The sequence below is a fragment of the Colletotrichum fioriniae genome (genome assembly GCF_027942845.1).
Source record: "Colletotrichum fioriniae strain IMI 355084 chromosome Unknown scaffold_2, whole genome shotgun sequence".
NCBI classification, from domain to species: Eukaryota; Fungi; Ascomycota; class Sordariomycetes; order Glomerellales; family Glomerellaceae; genus Colletotrichum; species Colletotrichum fioriniae.
Genome location: NW_027076838.1, coordinates 2,388,066 through 2,403,274, shown reverse-complemented (window position 1 = coordinate 2,403,274; position 15,209 = coordinate 2,388,066). Strand labels below are relative to the sequence as shown.

Here is a 15,209-nt window from a genome sequence, read left to right as displayed (position 1 = left end):
TCCGTTGAACTTGGAGTCCCCCGGTTGGTACCGCTACGTGCCGTAATACTAGGAGTCGGGTCAAGGTTGCTTCGAGGGCGCTGCTGCACGTCTCGTAAAAGTCCACGCCTGGATAGAAGGCCATTTTTTACGACGAGATGTAATAGACTAGGAATCCGCTTCTTTTTTGGGGTTCGACGTCTAGTCGCCTCCTCTTGAGGCTTCCATCACTCCCTTTTGGCTACGTGTATTCTCTCTCGAATACAGATGTATAAACACGTTTAGGACCAACCCGGTCTGCTCGACGCCTACCCTTTCCTCTTCATGTTCATGAGACCCAAGAGAACATTTTGATTGGGTTCTTTCCATCTGCCATTCCCATTACCTAGCCGAACCATCATTGGATGCAGGCCTCTTTTATCATTTCATCCCTCCAACGACCGACTAAGTATGTCTTCTTGAGTCCGATTTCCAAGAGACAAACACTTCAGCATGCATAATATCGAGACGGGTACGGCGCCGTCAGACGCACTGCCTCCAGTGGTAGCAGGCGTCCTCGACGACAAAAAGGATACGGTGCATTCAACTTCAAGCAAGGATGATGCGCCTACTCCCGAAACCAAGATCAAGCCCGAAAGGGAACCTACATTCAAGGACTACTTGCGCGTGTTCACGTACGCAACGAAATGGGATATTTTCGCCTACTTTGCAGCTGGCATCGCCTCCATCGCCGCCGGTACCACGTTGCCATTGATGAACAGTAAGGAAACAGAAGCTTGTCCGTAACGACTGACCATCTGACTTACATGCGCAGTCATCTTTGGCCAACTCGTTAACCAATTCAACGGATTCACTTCTGGAGACGGCTCAGTATCTCCAGACGATTTCAAGAAGATTGCCGACAAACAAGCCCTTTACCTCTTCATTCTCTTCCTGGCTCGATTCGCCCTCAACTATGTCAACAAGTTTGCGTTTAGGATGATTGGCATCCGGCTGTCTTCTGCTATTCGTTTGCACTATCTCCAACGTCTTTTCGGCCAGACCATCCACGTACTCGATTCGATGCCAGCTGGAGCCGCTGCCGGCACCATCACATCGACCGCAAATACGCTCCAGATTGGTATTTCGGAAAAGCTCGGCGTCTTCCTCGAGTTCAACGGCACAATTTGGACTGCCATTATTGTGGCTTTCACTTACAATTGGTCCCTGACTCTTGTGACGGCGTCAGTGATTCTCTTTATCCTCCTGGTCTTGGGCGTTTTGTTGCCTTTCATCATCAAGGGCCACAGTCAAGTGACACGGGCGGAAGGCAAAGCTTCTGCTGTTGCTAGTGAGGCGTTTTCTAGCATTCGTATGGTCGCTGCCTGTGGGGCGGAAGATCGCATCGCTGCTCGGTATGCTCGTTGGGTCAACGTTGCTCGTCAGAAGGGCCAGGCCACGGCGCCTTTGATGGCTCTACAGTTCGGCATGATCGTAAGTCCACACCCTCTTCCGTGGTCTAGAGCGGTAATTCGTTCTAACCTATTGTAGTTCTTCGCTCTCTTCGGTACTTTCGGACTGGCATTCTGGTACGGCACACACTCTTGGGTTGACGGAAGAGTTGACAATGTCGGCGAAGTCATCATGTAAGAAAAGCCGAGCCACATAAACCCTTGAATCACGACCTAACCTACGAGACAGTGTCCTCATGTCAGTCATGCTTACTGTCATGTCACTCGAGCGTATCAGCACTCCTTTGCTCGCCATCAGCAAGGCAATGGTCGCGGCATGCGAGTTCTTGACCGTCATTGATGCTCCTCGTCCAAAGACGGGGGAGCTGAAGGAGCCTGAAGTATCCGCCAACAAGAACATCGAATTTAAAGGAGTCACCTTTGCATATCCCAGCCGGCCACACGTCAAAGTTCTTGACGATCTGGACCTGACTATCGAGGCGGGCAAGGTCACGGCTATTGTTGGCCCCTCAGGATCCGGCAAGAGCACAATTGTAGGCCTGATTGAACGATGGTATACCCTACAAGACCAGTACATCATCGCCAAGACGATTGAGAAGGATAAGATGAAGGAAGCGCAGAAGAAGAAGAAGAAGAAGAGCAAGAAGAACGCAGCGGATGACTCTGACGATGAGGAAAAGCCAGAGCCCGAGGAAACCGGACCCTCCGTAGAGCTCAAAGGCTCTGTTTCTACTTCCGGCCATGCTCTCGACGACATCGACCTCAAATGGTGGCGGTCGCAGATTGGTCTTGTTCAACAAGAGCCTTTCCTTTTCAACGATACCATCTTCAAGAATGTTGCCTACGGATTGATTGGTTCACAGTGGGAAGACGAATCCGAGGATAAGAAGAGAGCTCTTGTCAAGGAAGCTTGCCAGGAATCATTCGCTGACGAATTCATCGATCGTCTACCGGATGTAAGCATTCACCCAGTCTTGTTCCCGCAAACACAAACTAATCGTGAGCCTCTAGGGTTATGACACTTTTGTTGGCGACAGTGGCGCAAAGCTTTCCGGCGGACAGCGTCAGCGCATCGCCATTGCCCGAAGCATCGTCAGAAAGCCAAAGATCGTGATCCTAGATGAAGCCACCAGCGCCATCGATGTGCGCGGCGAGAGAATCGTCCAAGCTGCTCTCGACAAGGTCTCCCAGAACCGTACGACAATCACCATCGCCCATCGACTTTCCACCATCAAAAAGGCCGATCGAATCATTGTTCTGAAGAAGGGCAAGGTGGTTGAACAAGGCACCCACGAGAGCCTCTTAGAGGACGACGAGGGTGTTTACTACGGACTGGTTCATGCCCAACAACTATCCCTCGGAGACCAAACGGAGGCCAGCGATGACGAAAACCCGAAAGAGGAAGACCTTGGCGAGTATCTTGGCCGAGAGAAGAGCGCCGCAATGTCCGAGGCAAGCGGTACACGCCAAAAGTCCGAGGCTGTGAATCGCAACCTTTTCCAGAGTTTTGGTCGGTTGCTGTACGAGCAACAGAGCCGTTGGTATCTCTGCATCCTCACAGTCGTCTTCGCGGCGTGTGCTGCGGCTGGTACTCCGTTGCAAGCATACCTCTTTGCCAAAGTCATTGTGGTGTTCAACCCCCTGAACTCACCTGACAAGATCCGAAGCGACAGCAACTTCTGGTCACTCATGTGGGCGGTGCTTGCTATCGGTATTGGTCTGTCGTACTTTTTCATGGGATTCGTGGCAACACATCTGGCGGCCATCATCTGCGCAGTCTACAGGCAGCAGTATTTCGAGGCCATCCTTTTCCAGAAGACCTCATTCTACGACGAGGAGGAGAACGCTCACGGCAGTCTCACAGCTCGTGTGGCTGGAGATCCTAAGCAATTGGAGGAGCTACTTGGCCTCAATATGGCCATGGTATACACGGCAATCTTCAATGTCATTGGTGCCATCTCTATTGCGTTTGCTTTTGGTTGGAAACTGGCGCTGGTCGCTCTCTGCGTCACGATGCCCATTGGTCTCATATCAGGATACCTCCGCTTCAAGTACGAGATCGAATTCGACAAGATGAACGCCGCGGTCTTTGCAGAGAGCTCCAAATTCGCCGCCGAGTCCATCGGAGCATTCAGAACCGTCTCAGCCTTGACACTGGAGGACATGACTTGCTTACGGTACGAAAACCTGCTTAAGGGCCACGTCAGCCATGCGTTCAAGAAGGCTCGGTGGACGAGCGCAGTCTTTGGTTTCTCAGACTCCGTGTCCATGGCCTGCCAGGCTCTTATCTTTTGGTATGGTAGTCGACTCCTGGCGTCCGGGGAGTATCAAGCACAGGCTTTCTTCGTCTGCTTCATGGCCGTGATCCAAGGCGCAGAAGCCGCCGGACAAGGCCTCAGCTTCGGTCCCAACGCAGCCCAGGTCACGGGCGCCTCGAACCGCATCATCAACATGCGCGAGTCCCGGAACCAGGACCTCATCCCCGCGACCGAGAGGATCCCCGACGCGGAGGGCGGCGTCAAGATCGAGCTGCGCGACGTGCACTTCAAGTACCCGACCCGCGACGTCTCCGTCTTCAAGGGCCTCAACCTGACCATCGAAAAGGGCCAGTTCGCCGCGCTGGTCGGCGCCTCCGGCTGCGGCAAGACGAGCATCGTCTCTCTCATGGAGCGCTTCTACGACGTGCAAAAGGGCGCAATCCTCTGCAACGGCAAAAACATCAACGACATCAACGTCTACGAGTACCGCAAGCAGCTCTCCCTCGTCGCCCAGGAGGCCACACTCTTCCAGGGCACCCTCCGGGAGAACATTCTCCTAGGCGTGGAAGACGGCACCGTGACGGACGAGCAGCTGCACCAGGTCTGCCGCGACGCCTCGATCCACGAGTTCATCGCGTCTCTCCCCGAGGGGTACAATACCGATATCGGCAGCAAGGGCGTCTCCCTATCTGGCGGACAGAAGCAGCGCGTGGCGATTGCCCGCGCCCTCATCAGGAACCCCAACATTCTCCTCCTCGACGAGGCGACGAGCTCTCTCGACTCCGAGTCGGAGAAGCTGGTCCAGGCCGCCTTTGAGAGGGCAGGACAGGGGCGTACCATGGTCGTCGTCGCACATCGTCTCGCGACGGTGCAGAATGCCGACGTCATTTTTGTTCTGGGCGAGGGCAAGTTGTTGGAAAAGGGCAGCCATAATGAGCTGTTGAAGAAGAAGGGTGTGTATTGGCACATGGTAAGTTTTCATCGCTCCCCAGCCAGCAACAGAGGGACAGAAAGTTTTACTTACTTATTTTGCGTAGTGTCACAGCCAAGCACTCGACCGATAGATTGTCGACGGATGTATGGCTTCTCGTTGTGCAGAATGGAGGAGTATGAGTATTGCATGATAGGTAGAATAGCTTTGGAAGCTAGAAGGATGGAGTTTTCTCTTCTCTGCAGAGCATGGTGTACATTACTAGAGAACTACACTCCAAGATTCGTAATACATGGAAATCAACATACATTGTCTCTTGATGTGACAGCTCAAGTACAGGCTTGCTGTCATCTCCCTGATGGACAATTATCTTGGATATTGTACGTGGTCCAGTGTTGTCTGGAGCATTGAAGGAGAAGTGTACTCGGATATTCCTCGTTAACGGAGTGGCATCTGTACGCGATGGAACATGCCCAGGGACCATCAAAGATGAGACAGAAAAATATCGAATCTTGTGATGATTCGTGTGGTTTTACAGGAATTCACTACGCTTTGAGGAGTTGGTCCCAGACTCTTTTCTTATTCAGAGCCCATAAGCTCTCCATGCTGTCCAACGATGCGATATCCTACTTGAACCTCGACTCCCTCTCACTTGGAAGATGAAGGCTTCACATCCCCCATCCCAACGCCATAATCCTCCTTCAACACCTCCCCGCCAACCTCGAGCGGCTCCGCCTCCTGCAGCACATACAACATCCGCCCCCACTCCGTCTCGCTCACGTTCTTCCAAGCGTGCATCGTGCCCCTCTGCACACTCACATCCCCCCTCCGCATCCTCCTCGTCTCGCCCGAATCCAGCACCAGATCGATCTCGCCCTCCAGCACGACGCCGTAATCGAGGCTGACGGTCCGGTGCATGGGGCTCAGCGACCCGGGGGCCATGTCGACGATGCGCACGACGCTGCCGCCGGGGATCACGATGCCGGGCGGGTTCGACAGGCGCGCGGCGTAGGCGGCCACGTCTGCGTTTTGGGTCAGGGTGACGGGGGTCTGTTCTGTGGTGTAGCCGAGGTAGAATTTGGCGCCGCCGCCGACGGTCTGTTGCGGGATTTCGGTGGCGATGGTGGTGTTGAAGATTGCTTTGCCCGTGGAGGGGTCGTGGTCTGTTATGAAGCGGTGGGGGCGGCGGAGGTCGGCTGGGGTGGTGGTTTGGGATGCCATTGTTGGGAGTATGCGAGTGTTGCTGTTTGTCTTGTTCAATATAGTTTTGGTACGAGAAGATGGCGGGTTTTTTGCGGTGTCTAGTTGTCTATGTATGGTGTACGTTCTGCTCTCTATAGAGACGTGAAAAGTATAAATAGTCTATGCGGACGTTGAGGGGAGAGCTATGTGATGAAGAAAGTTGAGACGAGCAAGCTTTCAAGAAGAAGGATGGGCGGTCTTCTACTCCCCTCGAATTAAAGAACCATTTGAGCTTACAAATGAAAGCTGCAAAGTATACTCTGTAACATCCCGTTTAATCATCCCTTTCCCCGCCATCCCACCCCCTCTCCCCTCCTCGACACCATGTTTGAAAGTAGTTGCCGTGTCGGCATTCCGACGTCGTACGGGCTTTGAGCTTTGCCAGCTTCTCTCATCCCAGCCGGAGGCGCGTAGGCGGAAAGTGGAGGTGGGGCCGGGGCGTACAGAGGAGGTGGGTTGTGCGGGGACGGGGTGGGAGGATAGACAGCTTCGGCGGACGCTATGAAACTGTATTTTCTTTACACGTGTTGGAGTTTGTACGCTATGCATCTGAGGCAAAACAAGGCTACAGAAAGCTGGGGTAGAAGGTTTGCTCTCTGCACCATGATCTCTGGCATGTTCATTTACCATCGTTCAATCGTTGACACCATCTCAAGGAAGGTTCCTATGCATCGTTGATCTGGCATCTTGGGTTCGGGCTCACGGACGGCTGTAAGAGCCGGGTATATATGGGGAGGGAGCTTAGGGAAGACAACGTAGAATAACTCAATTTCAGAAGGTCGAGAGGAAGATAGACAGTGTATGATTTTTGGAAGTGAGATTGCAGAACAGATGCCCATGGTCTCGTCTTCACCTGGGGTACTTTCAAACTTCCAGGTTGTCACGAGTTTTGGTTAACGGAGTACGATGTTGGGTATTTACCAAGCCTAAAGCCTGGATGCCACTATTGGGAAAAATTATACACAATGCCTCCATCATGAAAATCCTTGGATCTGATGATTTAACAATTTCTTCCCCTCGCCCCTAGAACTCTAAAACTATCGCCCCTACTCTATCCTCCGAGCCGCAGAAACATTCGGCACGCCCGTCCCCTCAACAACTTTAGCGCTCACAACCTCATAGATGGGCATCTCAGCCAAGAACTTGGCAACGTGATGCAGCGTCGGCAGCTTCTCCCAGTCAAGACCGTCCATCTTGACCGAGACGTCCGCCGCAGAGGCCCTAGACACGGCGTGCACTGTGGCCGGAACGTCCTTGGCCTCCTCCTCGTGCGGCACCACGCACGCGTACTCGGCGTCGGCCTTGCCCGGCTGCCCGACCGAGGGGATATACCGGTACGTCAGGATCCCGTAGTCCGCCTCGCCGCCGATGGTGCCGTGCTCCGTCTCGGGTTCGTCGCGGCGCAGGTTCTTTAACGAAATGTCGGCAAAGGTGGCGCCCCGCCACGAGGCGCGGACGCGCGCCGCCGTGGCATGGTGCTCGAGGTCAATGTCGCAAAACAGCTTGGGCATGCCGAGCTCCTCACGGCCGGAGACAATGGGGTCCGTCAGGGACTCGAAGAGCACAGAGAGATGGGTGCCGTTGATGGCGGTGCCGTCGCGCTTGACGTACTCGATGCCGTGGATGTACAGGCCCAGGTGGTTGTAGCCGCCGCCGCCGAGCCAGGACATGTTGTTGAGCTGGGTGACGGAGAGCGAGACGGCGCAGACGGTACCGGGTTCCTTGAAGCGGAACGAGTCCGTGGGGAGGATGGTCTCGAGTAGCGTGCGCGACGTGAGGAACTTGACCGACATTGTCTTGAAGGTGCGCTCGAGCTCGGACGGCTGTCGGCGGCCGAAAAAGTCTTGTCGGGGACCCGGGAAGGGACCGAAGCCGATGGGCATGCGCCAATACATGTCTTGCTTCTTGGACCGGAGGTACTTGTTGAAGATCTTTGTCGCGTGGTCGTGCTCGTCGTGGCCAAAGTTGTAATTTGTGTAGTTCATCACTGTTTTTCGTCGTGTCAGTTGGTTTGCCAGCGGTGTGTGTGTGTGTGTGTGTGAGAGAGAGAGAGAGAGAGAGAGAGAGAGAGAGAAAAGAGGGCTTTCACGAACTTTGTATGGCAGGTGGTTGGCCTGGTATTCTGTCCTTGCCGGCTTGACGAGAGAACTCTTGGATCTTGTGCGCGCGCTCCATGCGGATCTTTTCGTACAGACGTAAACGTTCAGGGACTTCGTCGGGTGATGTTCCCTTGGGTAGAACGACTGCCAACGCTGCTCCGTCTTCCATGGCCTGACCTGCGCCTTGTCCCTGATCTACGGCACTGTTAGTATCTCTAGGTAGGAAGGTTTTTGGAACAAGACTTACGAGGTGTGAAAGGATGCGCGGCGTCTCCCAAAAGGGCGAGCTTGCCATTCACCCACGTCGGCATGGCCTCCATATCCAACAATTGCCAGACATTGACTTCATCGGGGTTGACCTTCTTCATCAGCTGTAACACAGCAGGATCAAAGTCTTTGTAAACCTTGAGTAGTTGTTCGATGGAACCCTTCTTGTTCCATTCTAATGCTTCGTCAGTCTTCTTGCCGTACGATGGGGCGTGAAAGAAACATACCGTCGCTGGCATTTGCTTGAGACTCAGTATCTGGGTGAATGCACACAAAGTTGAGGAGCTGGTTGTTGTTGCACGGGTAAATCACAATACGCCTGTCCGTACCAAACCAGATACCCAGTGAGTTCTCCCTGTCGACCAAAGGCGCAGTGACGGGGTCCTCAAGCGCGGCGGCGCGGGGGATAAGGAAGCGGAACGCCGCCTTACCCGAGCGGAACAGCTTGTAGTCGGTGCCGGTCACGAACCTCCTGACCTTGGACTATGTGGAATGTCAGCATCACCAGCTTTACTACACCTCTGCTACTCGTCGACATACGTAAATACCATCGGCACCAAGAATGACATCCGCCTGAACAGTCGTCCCGTCTTCCAGCGACAACTCGCCCTTCTCGGGGTCCGCGCCGACGACCTTTGACGCGACATGAAGCTTGGCCGGCGTGGTGACCCCTCCGTCCTCGGCCGTGGCGACGTTGCGGATCTCGTTGTGAAGGTAGGCGCGGTGAACGAGCTGCCAGGGGTGCTGCCATTGGCCCTGGGACTTTGTAATGTCCACGTCGAAGCCGCCTTGGTTGTTCAGGTCTCTCTCCTTGAAGTGGTGCGAAGGGTTGGCGCCGAATGTCTCGGCGTAGATGCCCCATCTCCGCAGCAGACCGTTGGAGTTGGGTGCCAGGTGTACGGCGGCACCGGTCTCGTTGGCGAGTCTAGACTGCTCGTAAAGCTACGATTGAAAGCGTGAGTACGAAGAGTAGCACAAAGGGGATGAGTGTGATGAGGCTACGGGGGGCTTCCTACGTCAACTTGGTGACCTTGCCGGCGCAGTGCGATAGCTGTGCTTAAACCACCAATGCCGGCGCCCACAATGGCAATTTTGAGTGGTCGGGGATACTCGTGGACCATCGGACTTGAGTACACGCCGTTGGGGCGCTGAGCCTCTCCGTTGACCAACATAATGCCAAAACTGGATCTATGTGCAGAAGGGAAAAGAGGGTGCGTTGTTCTGTGGTCAGATTGTGAAACAGCACCTTTGCTCGACTCGCAGTTATTTATGGATGAGGAAATTGTTTAGGAATGTCGGAGCTGCGGGTAATGTGAGGGAAGAAAAGTAAGAGAGAGAGGCGTCGAGATGTGAGAGAAAAAGGCCGAAACGATGTGTTATGAGAAAAAAAGAGACGAGATATAACCGATGCTTGACTGGGGAACAATTAACAGCGTAGGACTTACACTCCCTATCATCTCAAACGCTTCCCGCCCCGGACTTCGACGCTACGCCACCGCGTCGATCGTCGGTCTGCTGTGCTCGACAGCTCGGCCCCTCCCTCCCTTGTCTCCATTGCAACCACCATCAAAACTGCCAACGCAACCCCGGACTTTTGCAAACCGCCGAGCTTTCACAGGGCGGAACGGGAATTGGATGGAACTAGTGCAGGCCATCATGCCCCTTTCCTCACCAGAACAAAAGCCATGCCGAAAAGTGACCACTGGCTGGGCGGATAGCTCCTCCCCATCATTCTCCCCCGCATTTTCTGCCGGCGGGCGGGAAGACCGGAACCATGGCGGGGGAGGGGACAAGATATACGCGGGACGTCGTTTAGCCTCATCATTCATACTATGTCATCACCTAGTAACCCTGTCCCTTCCAGCTGTGTCCATTTGCCATGATAGCAAAAGAAACATCCTTCCCGAGCAACTCTCTGAACAGACTTGAAATTAATCAACAGCTGAGCTTATGCACAAGGTCTCAGTGGTATGCCAGCTTCGAGTAGTCCCCCTCCTCTCATTCACAGGAACTTGCAAGGGAAGGTGCCAGTCGTCGTTATTAAAAGGTTGCAATGACCATTTTCAACGCGAACTAGAAACCGAATGGCTTGTCGTATAGACAAACTTTCTCGGTAGGGATGTGTCGGGGAGTAATTCCGGTCAAGGAGGGGGGGAAGCGAGCAAAAGATCGGCTCAGGTGGGGGTGGGTCCGTTGGCTTTCTTGCTGCTACTGCTGCTGATGCTGTAACTCGTAATTTACCACAACTTCCTACACCAATATGTCTGCCATCGAGGAGATACATCCAAGTGACATTGAGTCAAAGTCATAGCATAGTTGCCTGTGTAACTGATGCATCTGCCGCATATAGTACCGGCAGGGCCTTTGTTTGTCCCAGGTCCAGTGCCATTTCTGATGCAATGGACCAATTCCTACTTGTCCATCGCACTCTGTAGCTGCTCTTGTTACGAATATTGCAATACATAGGATGAGTTAAACTCAACTCATTGGGCATATCAATCCGACTAAAAATCTTCCCAGGCCTCACCTTGTTCTAATCCATCCCATCGGATCTCGCCCACGGTAAACGGAACAACAAGACCAAAAACCTACTGCTCGCGCGAACCCACATGGAACCCTCGGCACCCGCGTAAGGTGCTTCTACCGTAATTATTTACCCCGCCCTTTTCTTCGGCTCCTTGGTGTGCATGCCGGCCCCAATCTGGTCCCGACCTTACCCCGCCCCGACACCGGAATTCCGATACAAAGCTCCGGAGTTCCTTACAACACAAAGCTCATCGGGACCGAACAAGGCCGCTCTCACTGGCACACTCACATCGCACTCACCACCCTTTACTTTTGCCGATCGAAAACATCCAGCAGGAACAGGGGGAAAAGAAAGGAAAAGGAAAAGAGAAACTCTCAAAGAAACCATGTCTCCAATCCCAACCGCCCTCATCACAGCAGGCAGCGCAGGCCTCGGCGCCGCAACAGCCAAACTATTCGCCCGGAACGGCTACAGCGTCGTCATAAACTACGCAAACAACAGTGACCGCGCCGAAGCTCTGGTAAAGGAACTCGAGTCCCTCTCATCCGCAGCCTCCTCCTCCTCCTCCTCCTCCTCCACAGAAGGGAGTCAAAGGCAGCACTTCCACGCCATCAAAGCAGACCTCACCTCCCGCACCGAAACAGCCGCCCTCGTCAAAAGCGCAGCCGACGCCCTGGGCGGCCGTCTCGACGTCCTCTTCTCAAACGGCGGCTGGACGAGACTCCGCAACATCGCGGACCTCGACGACAACGTCGACGAGGACGACTGGGACCGCTGCTTCAACATGAATGTAAAATCCCACCTGTTCCTCATGCACGCCGCGCGGCCGTACCTCGACGAGGCCGAGGGCGCCTTCATCACGACGGCGTCGCTGGCTGGTGTTAAAGTCAGCGGGAGTTCACTGGTAAGTTTTACTTTTTTTTTGTCTCCCAATCTCATGATTCTCATCAAGCCCCTCCACCCTTTGCCTTCATTTTGCCCAATATTGTATGGACTCAGTAAGCAAGTAAGGCAAGGCAGATTCTCTAACACGATATGCAAAAACGTAGGCCTACGCCGTGACGAAAGCAGCCCAGATCCACCTCGTAAAAGGCCTCGCATTAGCAGCGAGCCCAAGAATAAGAGTAAACAGCGTCTCTCCAGGCCTCATGTTGACGGTATGTTACACAATCCGCCGCCTCTTCCCGTCTCCCTTTCCCTTCCCTATCACCCCTACCCTCATACCTTACCTTATTTCTGCCCCCCTTGTCTATCCCATCCGACGACATCCATATCACGGCAAGAAACATCCGTATAAGACAACAATCAAGCTCACTGCATATGCGTCTCGTTCCGCGTATACAGGAATGGGGCCTCCAGTTCCCGCAAGAGAAACAACAGGCCGCCCGGGACAGGACGCCGCTCAAGCGCCTCGCCACGGTCGACGACGTGGCCGACCAGGTGCTGTGCTTCGCCAGGAGCAGGAGCGTCACCGGCGCTAACGCCGTCATTGACGGGGGGCTCAGTATTTGAGAGCGAGCGAGCGAGCGAGAAGGGGTTTACGGTCCATGGATATCTGGACGGAATAAGAGTGTGGGATGCTCTACGTATAAGAGAGAGGAGGAGGAGGAGGAGGAGAGAGGGACAGAGAGAGAAAGCCTAAGACAGAGAGCCTGGCACATACGGATACATGGGCACGGATAGCCCACCCCGTCACCCGTGAAAGCCAGCCACGCAAGAACTAGGTAGGGATGATGATAAACTTTTACTCATCAGTGACTCAGGGTCCAAAAGGGCAGAAAAAACCACCACCTTGGCTGGGCTGCTAAGCCTGCTAGGTTAGACGTGAGCCACTGAGCAAGTTATTTCCAAGGAAACATAAGGAAAATATGATCAAAATCTGTATGAAATGGCCTGTTCAAGGGGTCTAGGAACGGGGCTGTTGCGAGCTGCCCAGAGCTGAGATTGGGCGAGAGATGTTTGTTAATCCGTCTGCGGTCTTGCCCCCACCCCGCTGCCTGGCATTGGTGTCGGGAAGGGGGTCCCTCCCACTCCCACATCCCGAAGGGCCAAGGTGGGCTGGGCACGCCCTGGGCTTGCGTATTGGCGCAACGAATGGGGGGAGGCCAAAGCAAGACCAGGAGGAATTAGAAAAAAGAGAAGGAAAAGGAAACTTTAAAGCTTTGCCAAACCGCTGTTTTGCTGTGCACTTCTCTCCCGTCATATTATAAAAACTCAATTCTTATAAGTACCGAAACGCCTTGCTATACGTGTGCTGCCGTGGGAAAAAAGGTATCGGTGTGGGATGGTACAAGAAAACGACAACTTCATCCGGTCTCTTCTCTTTCTCTCTTCCACTCTCTCTTTTCATCTTTTCTTATTCCCCTACCTCCCTGTCTTCGTTCCAATGGATATACCGGATGATCGGCCACTTCCACGACTCGTGTCGTATCGCCTTGCCCCAGACGAATAACGGCACCCACAGGACCAAGACGGCAGATGCGATTCCCGCCATGGCCCCAAAGGCATTGTCGTACCCTGCCTTTTCGACCCAGGTATTGGTGTAGAAGGACAACAGGAAGCCGAAGAGCGCTACAACAAAGGACCAACGTCAGCTTCCACATGCCGGACAAATACGGATGCTGGGACGAAGAAGGGATGCCAAGAGACGGACGCCCACTTACACTTGAAGCCCATGACTGCCAGGGTGATTTCGCCGGCGACGGGACGGTAGGCATCAATCACGTACACGAGACAGATATTCGTTCCCTGGGAGATGGAAAAGGTAACTGTAGATGGGATGATCAGAAACACCGTCGTTTCGACAAAAGAGCATGGAGGTGTGTGAGACGGGGTAGGAGGGGAGAGGAGGGGGGAAGGCAACGTACGAAGTCCAAGACCGATGGTGGGACAGATCCAGTGCAGCTGGCTATCGATTCCGACGCCGTAGAGGACGAGGGCCAAGGGCGTCGTGACCATACTGATGGCCATGCCAGGAAGTCGCATCTCCGGATCTCGCATCCCGCCGTTTCGTCTGGTAAACCAATCCGCAATCATGTCACCAAGATGCCCGCCTGCCGGGATACCGAGTAGCGCACCGAGGATGCCGGCAATGAAGCAGAGGCCAATCTGCCACGAATCGAATCCGTAGGCGGTGTAGAAGGCGGAACCGGCGTTGGAGGACACAGCGACGAGGAAACCGACCGTCACGGCCTGCACCAGCGCCGCCCAGAGGACCGGCGGCAACAGGATCAGGCCCAGGGGCCGCAGCGCGAGCTTCAGAAGGCTCTCTTGCGTCAGCGTCCTGTTGAAGATTTTCAGCGAAGAAAGGTATGATTGCTTTGAGCGTCTTGTCGTCGTCGAAGCTTCTAGCGGGCGAGCGGGCAGCTCGCCTTCCGACCTCATCGACCCGGGTTTGCTCCCGTCTATCGAACCCAGGCGGTTCCAGGCGCTCGCTTCGTCTCTCTCGTAGGCGGTCTCGGGGAAGGTGAAGAATGCCAGTAGGAGCACAACGCCGATCAAAGCGGCAGAAACTTGGTAGATGACTCTCCAGTTATGGTTGATGGTGATCAGACTGCCAGAACACACGACGGTTAGAGAGATTTCCTGCACGCTCTGGGACGCTTTTCCCCCCACCACTTACCCTGAAATAACCACACCAAAGCCTACGCCCGCAGAAAGGAATGCGGTATAGAGTCTGTATCACTAACGTTAGCGGTCTGCCAACCCGCTTCTCTGCCCGAACAAGCACTCACGCCATGATGGTTCCTCTTTCGTGCAGAAAGAAGACGTCAGCGATGGAAATAGGCGCAATCGTCTCTGCGGCTCCAGCGCCAAATCCCATCAGGATCCGGCCGGCCAAGAAGCCACCGTACGAGTGGTCAAAGATGAGCCATATCGTGCATGCAAAGTAGATGGAGTAGCTCGCAACGTAGACTGGCCGCCGGCCAAACTTGTTGGCGAGCGGCACCCAGAAGAAGTTGCCCACCCCCTGGAGCAGGGCGGTCGTCGTGAAGAAGTAGGCAGTCCTGGCGATCGCGAGACTGAGAACATCAGTATCGGTGGCGGCCGCGGGGAAGAACTCCAAGGCTGTATCCAGCAACGCGATCGAGGGTCCTGCAACGACATCCGTTAGCCAGTAGTCTTTTAAGGTACTTTGGAAATGATGGGATCCGAGCATACCCGCTGCCAGAAAGTTACACATCATCATGGCGAAGCAGATCAACCCCGCCATGTAGTACTTGTACCATTGTGGCCTAAGCGAGTCAGCTGAAAATCCCTGGCTTCTTTTGACGATCTAGGTCGCCAATCCAGTGCCTACCAGTTTAAGGGGTCGTTTGGATCTGCTGATGGCGTTGGGATCAATATGATCTCGTTGGTCTCTGGATGCCTTAACCGAACGTTTCCCAACGTCCTTGCCCGCGTTGTTTCCTCCGCTACATGTCTTGTGTTGCTACCCATTACTGGATTTGTGAC

The 15,209-nt window shown here is 54.2% G+C and overlaps 5 protein-coding genes across 5 annotated transcripts; 2 read left to right on the top strand and 3 right to left on the bottom strand.

Annotated features, from left to right (window-relative positions):
- Positions 1–471: 471 nt before the first annotated feature.
- On the top strand, positions 472–4,752 carry N0V96_002464 (uncharacterized protein; the record flags this gene model as incomplete). Its single annotated transcript, XM_053187493.2, has 6 exons — positions 472–739; positions 794–1,452; positions 1,510–1,604; positions 1,660–2,386; positions 2,442–4,658; positions 4,726–4,752. 6 exons carry the CDS (start codon positions 472–474, stop codon positions 4,750–4,752), a joined length of 3,993 nt encoding a protein of 1,330 aa, XP_053054997.1.
- A 515-nt stretch (positions 4,753–5,267) lies between these two features.
- N0V96_002463 (uncharacterized protein) lies at positions 5,268–5,840 on the bottom strand (the record flags this gene model as incomplete). The annotated part of the gene is made up of 1 exon (XM_053187494.1): positions 5,268–5,840. One exon carries the CDS (start codon positions 5,838–5,840, stop codon positions 5,268–5,270), a length of 573 nt encoding a protein of 190 aa, XP_053054998.1.
- A 1,067-nt stretch (positions 5,841–6,907) lies between these two features.
- On the bottom strand, positions 6,908–9,399 carry N0V96_002462 (uncharacterized protein; the record flags this gene model as incomplete). The annotated part of the gene is made up of 6 exons (XM_053187495.1): positions 6,908–7,848; positions 7,955–8,155; positions 8,208–8,402; positions 8,455–8,710; positions 8,768–9,169; positions 9,244–9,399. 6 exons carry the CDS (start codon positions 9,397–9,399, stop codon positions 6,908–6,910), a joined length of 2,151 nt encoding a protein of 716 aa, XP_053054999.1.
- A 1,740-nt stretch (positions 9,400–11,139) lies between these two features.
- N0V96_002461 (uncharacterized protein) lies at positions 11,140–12,266 on the top strand (the record flags this gene model as incomplete). The annotated part of the gene is made up of 3 exons (XM_053187496.1): positions 11,140–11,658; positions 11,804–11,911; positions 12,099–12,266. 3 exons carry the CDS (start codon positions 11,140–11,142, stop codon positions 12,264–12,266), a joined length of 795 nt encoding a protein of 264 aa, XP_053055000.1.
- An 844-nt stretch (positions 12,267–13,110) lies between these two features.
- Positions 13,111–14,967, bottom strand: N0V96_002460 (uncharacterized protein; the record flags this gene model as incomplete). Its single annotated transcript, XM_065756530.1, has 4 exons — positions 13,111–13,325; positions 13,418–13,522; positions 13,622–14,307; positions 14,489–14,967. The coding sequence occupies 4 exons, from the start codon at positions 14,965–14,967 to the stop codon at positions 13,111–13,113; spliced, it is 1,485 nt and encodes a 494-aa protein (XP_065614899.1).
- Between the last annotated feature and the right edge of the window lie 242 nt (positions 14,968–15,209).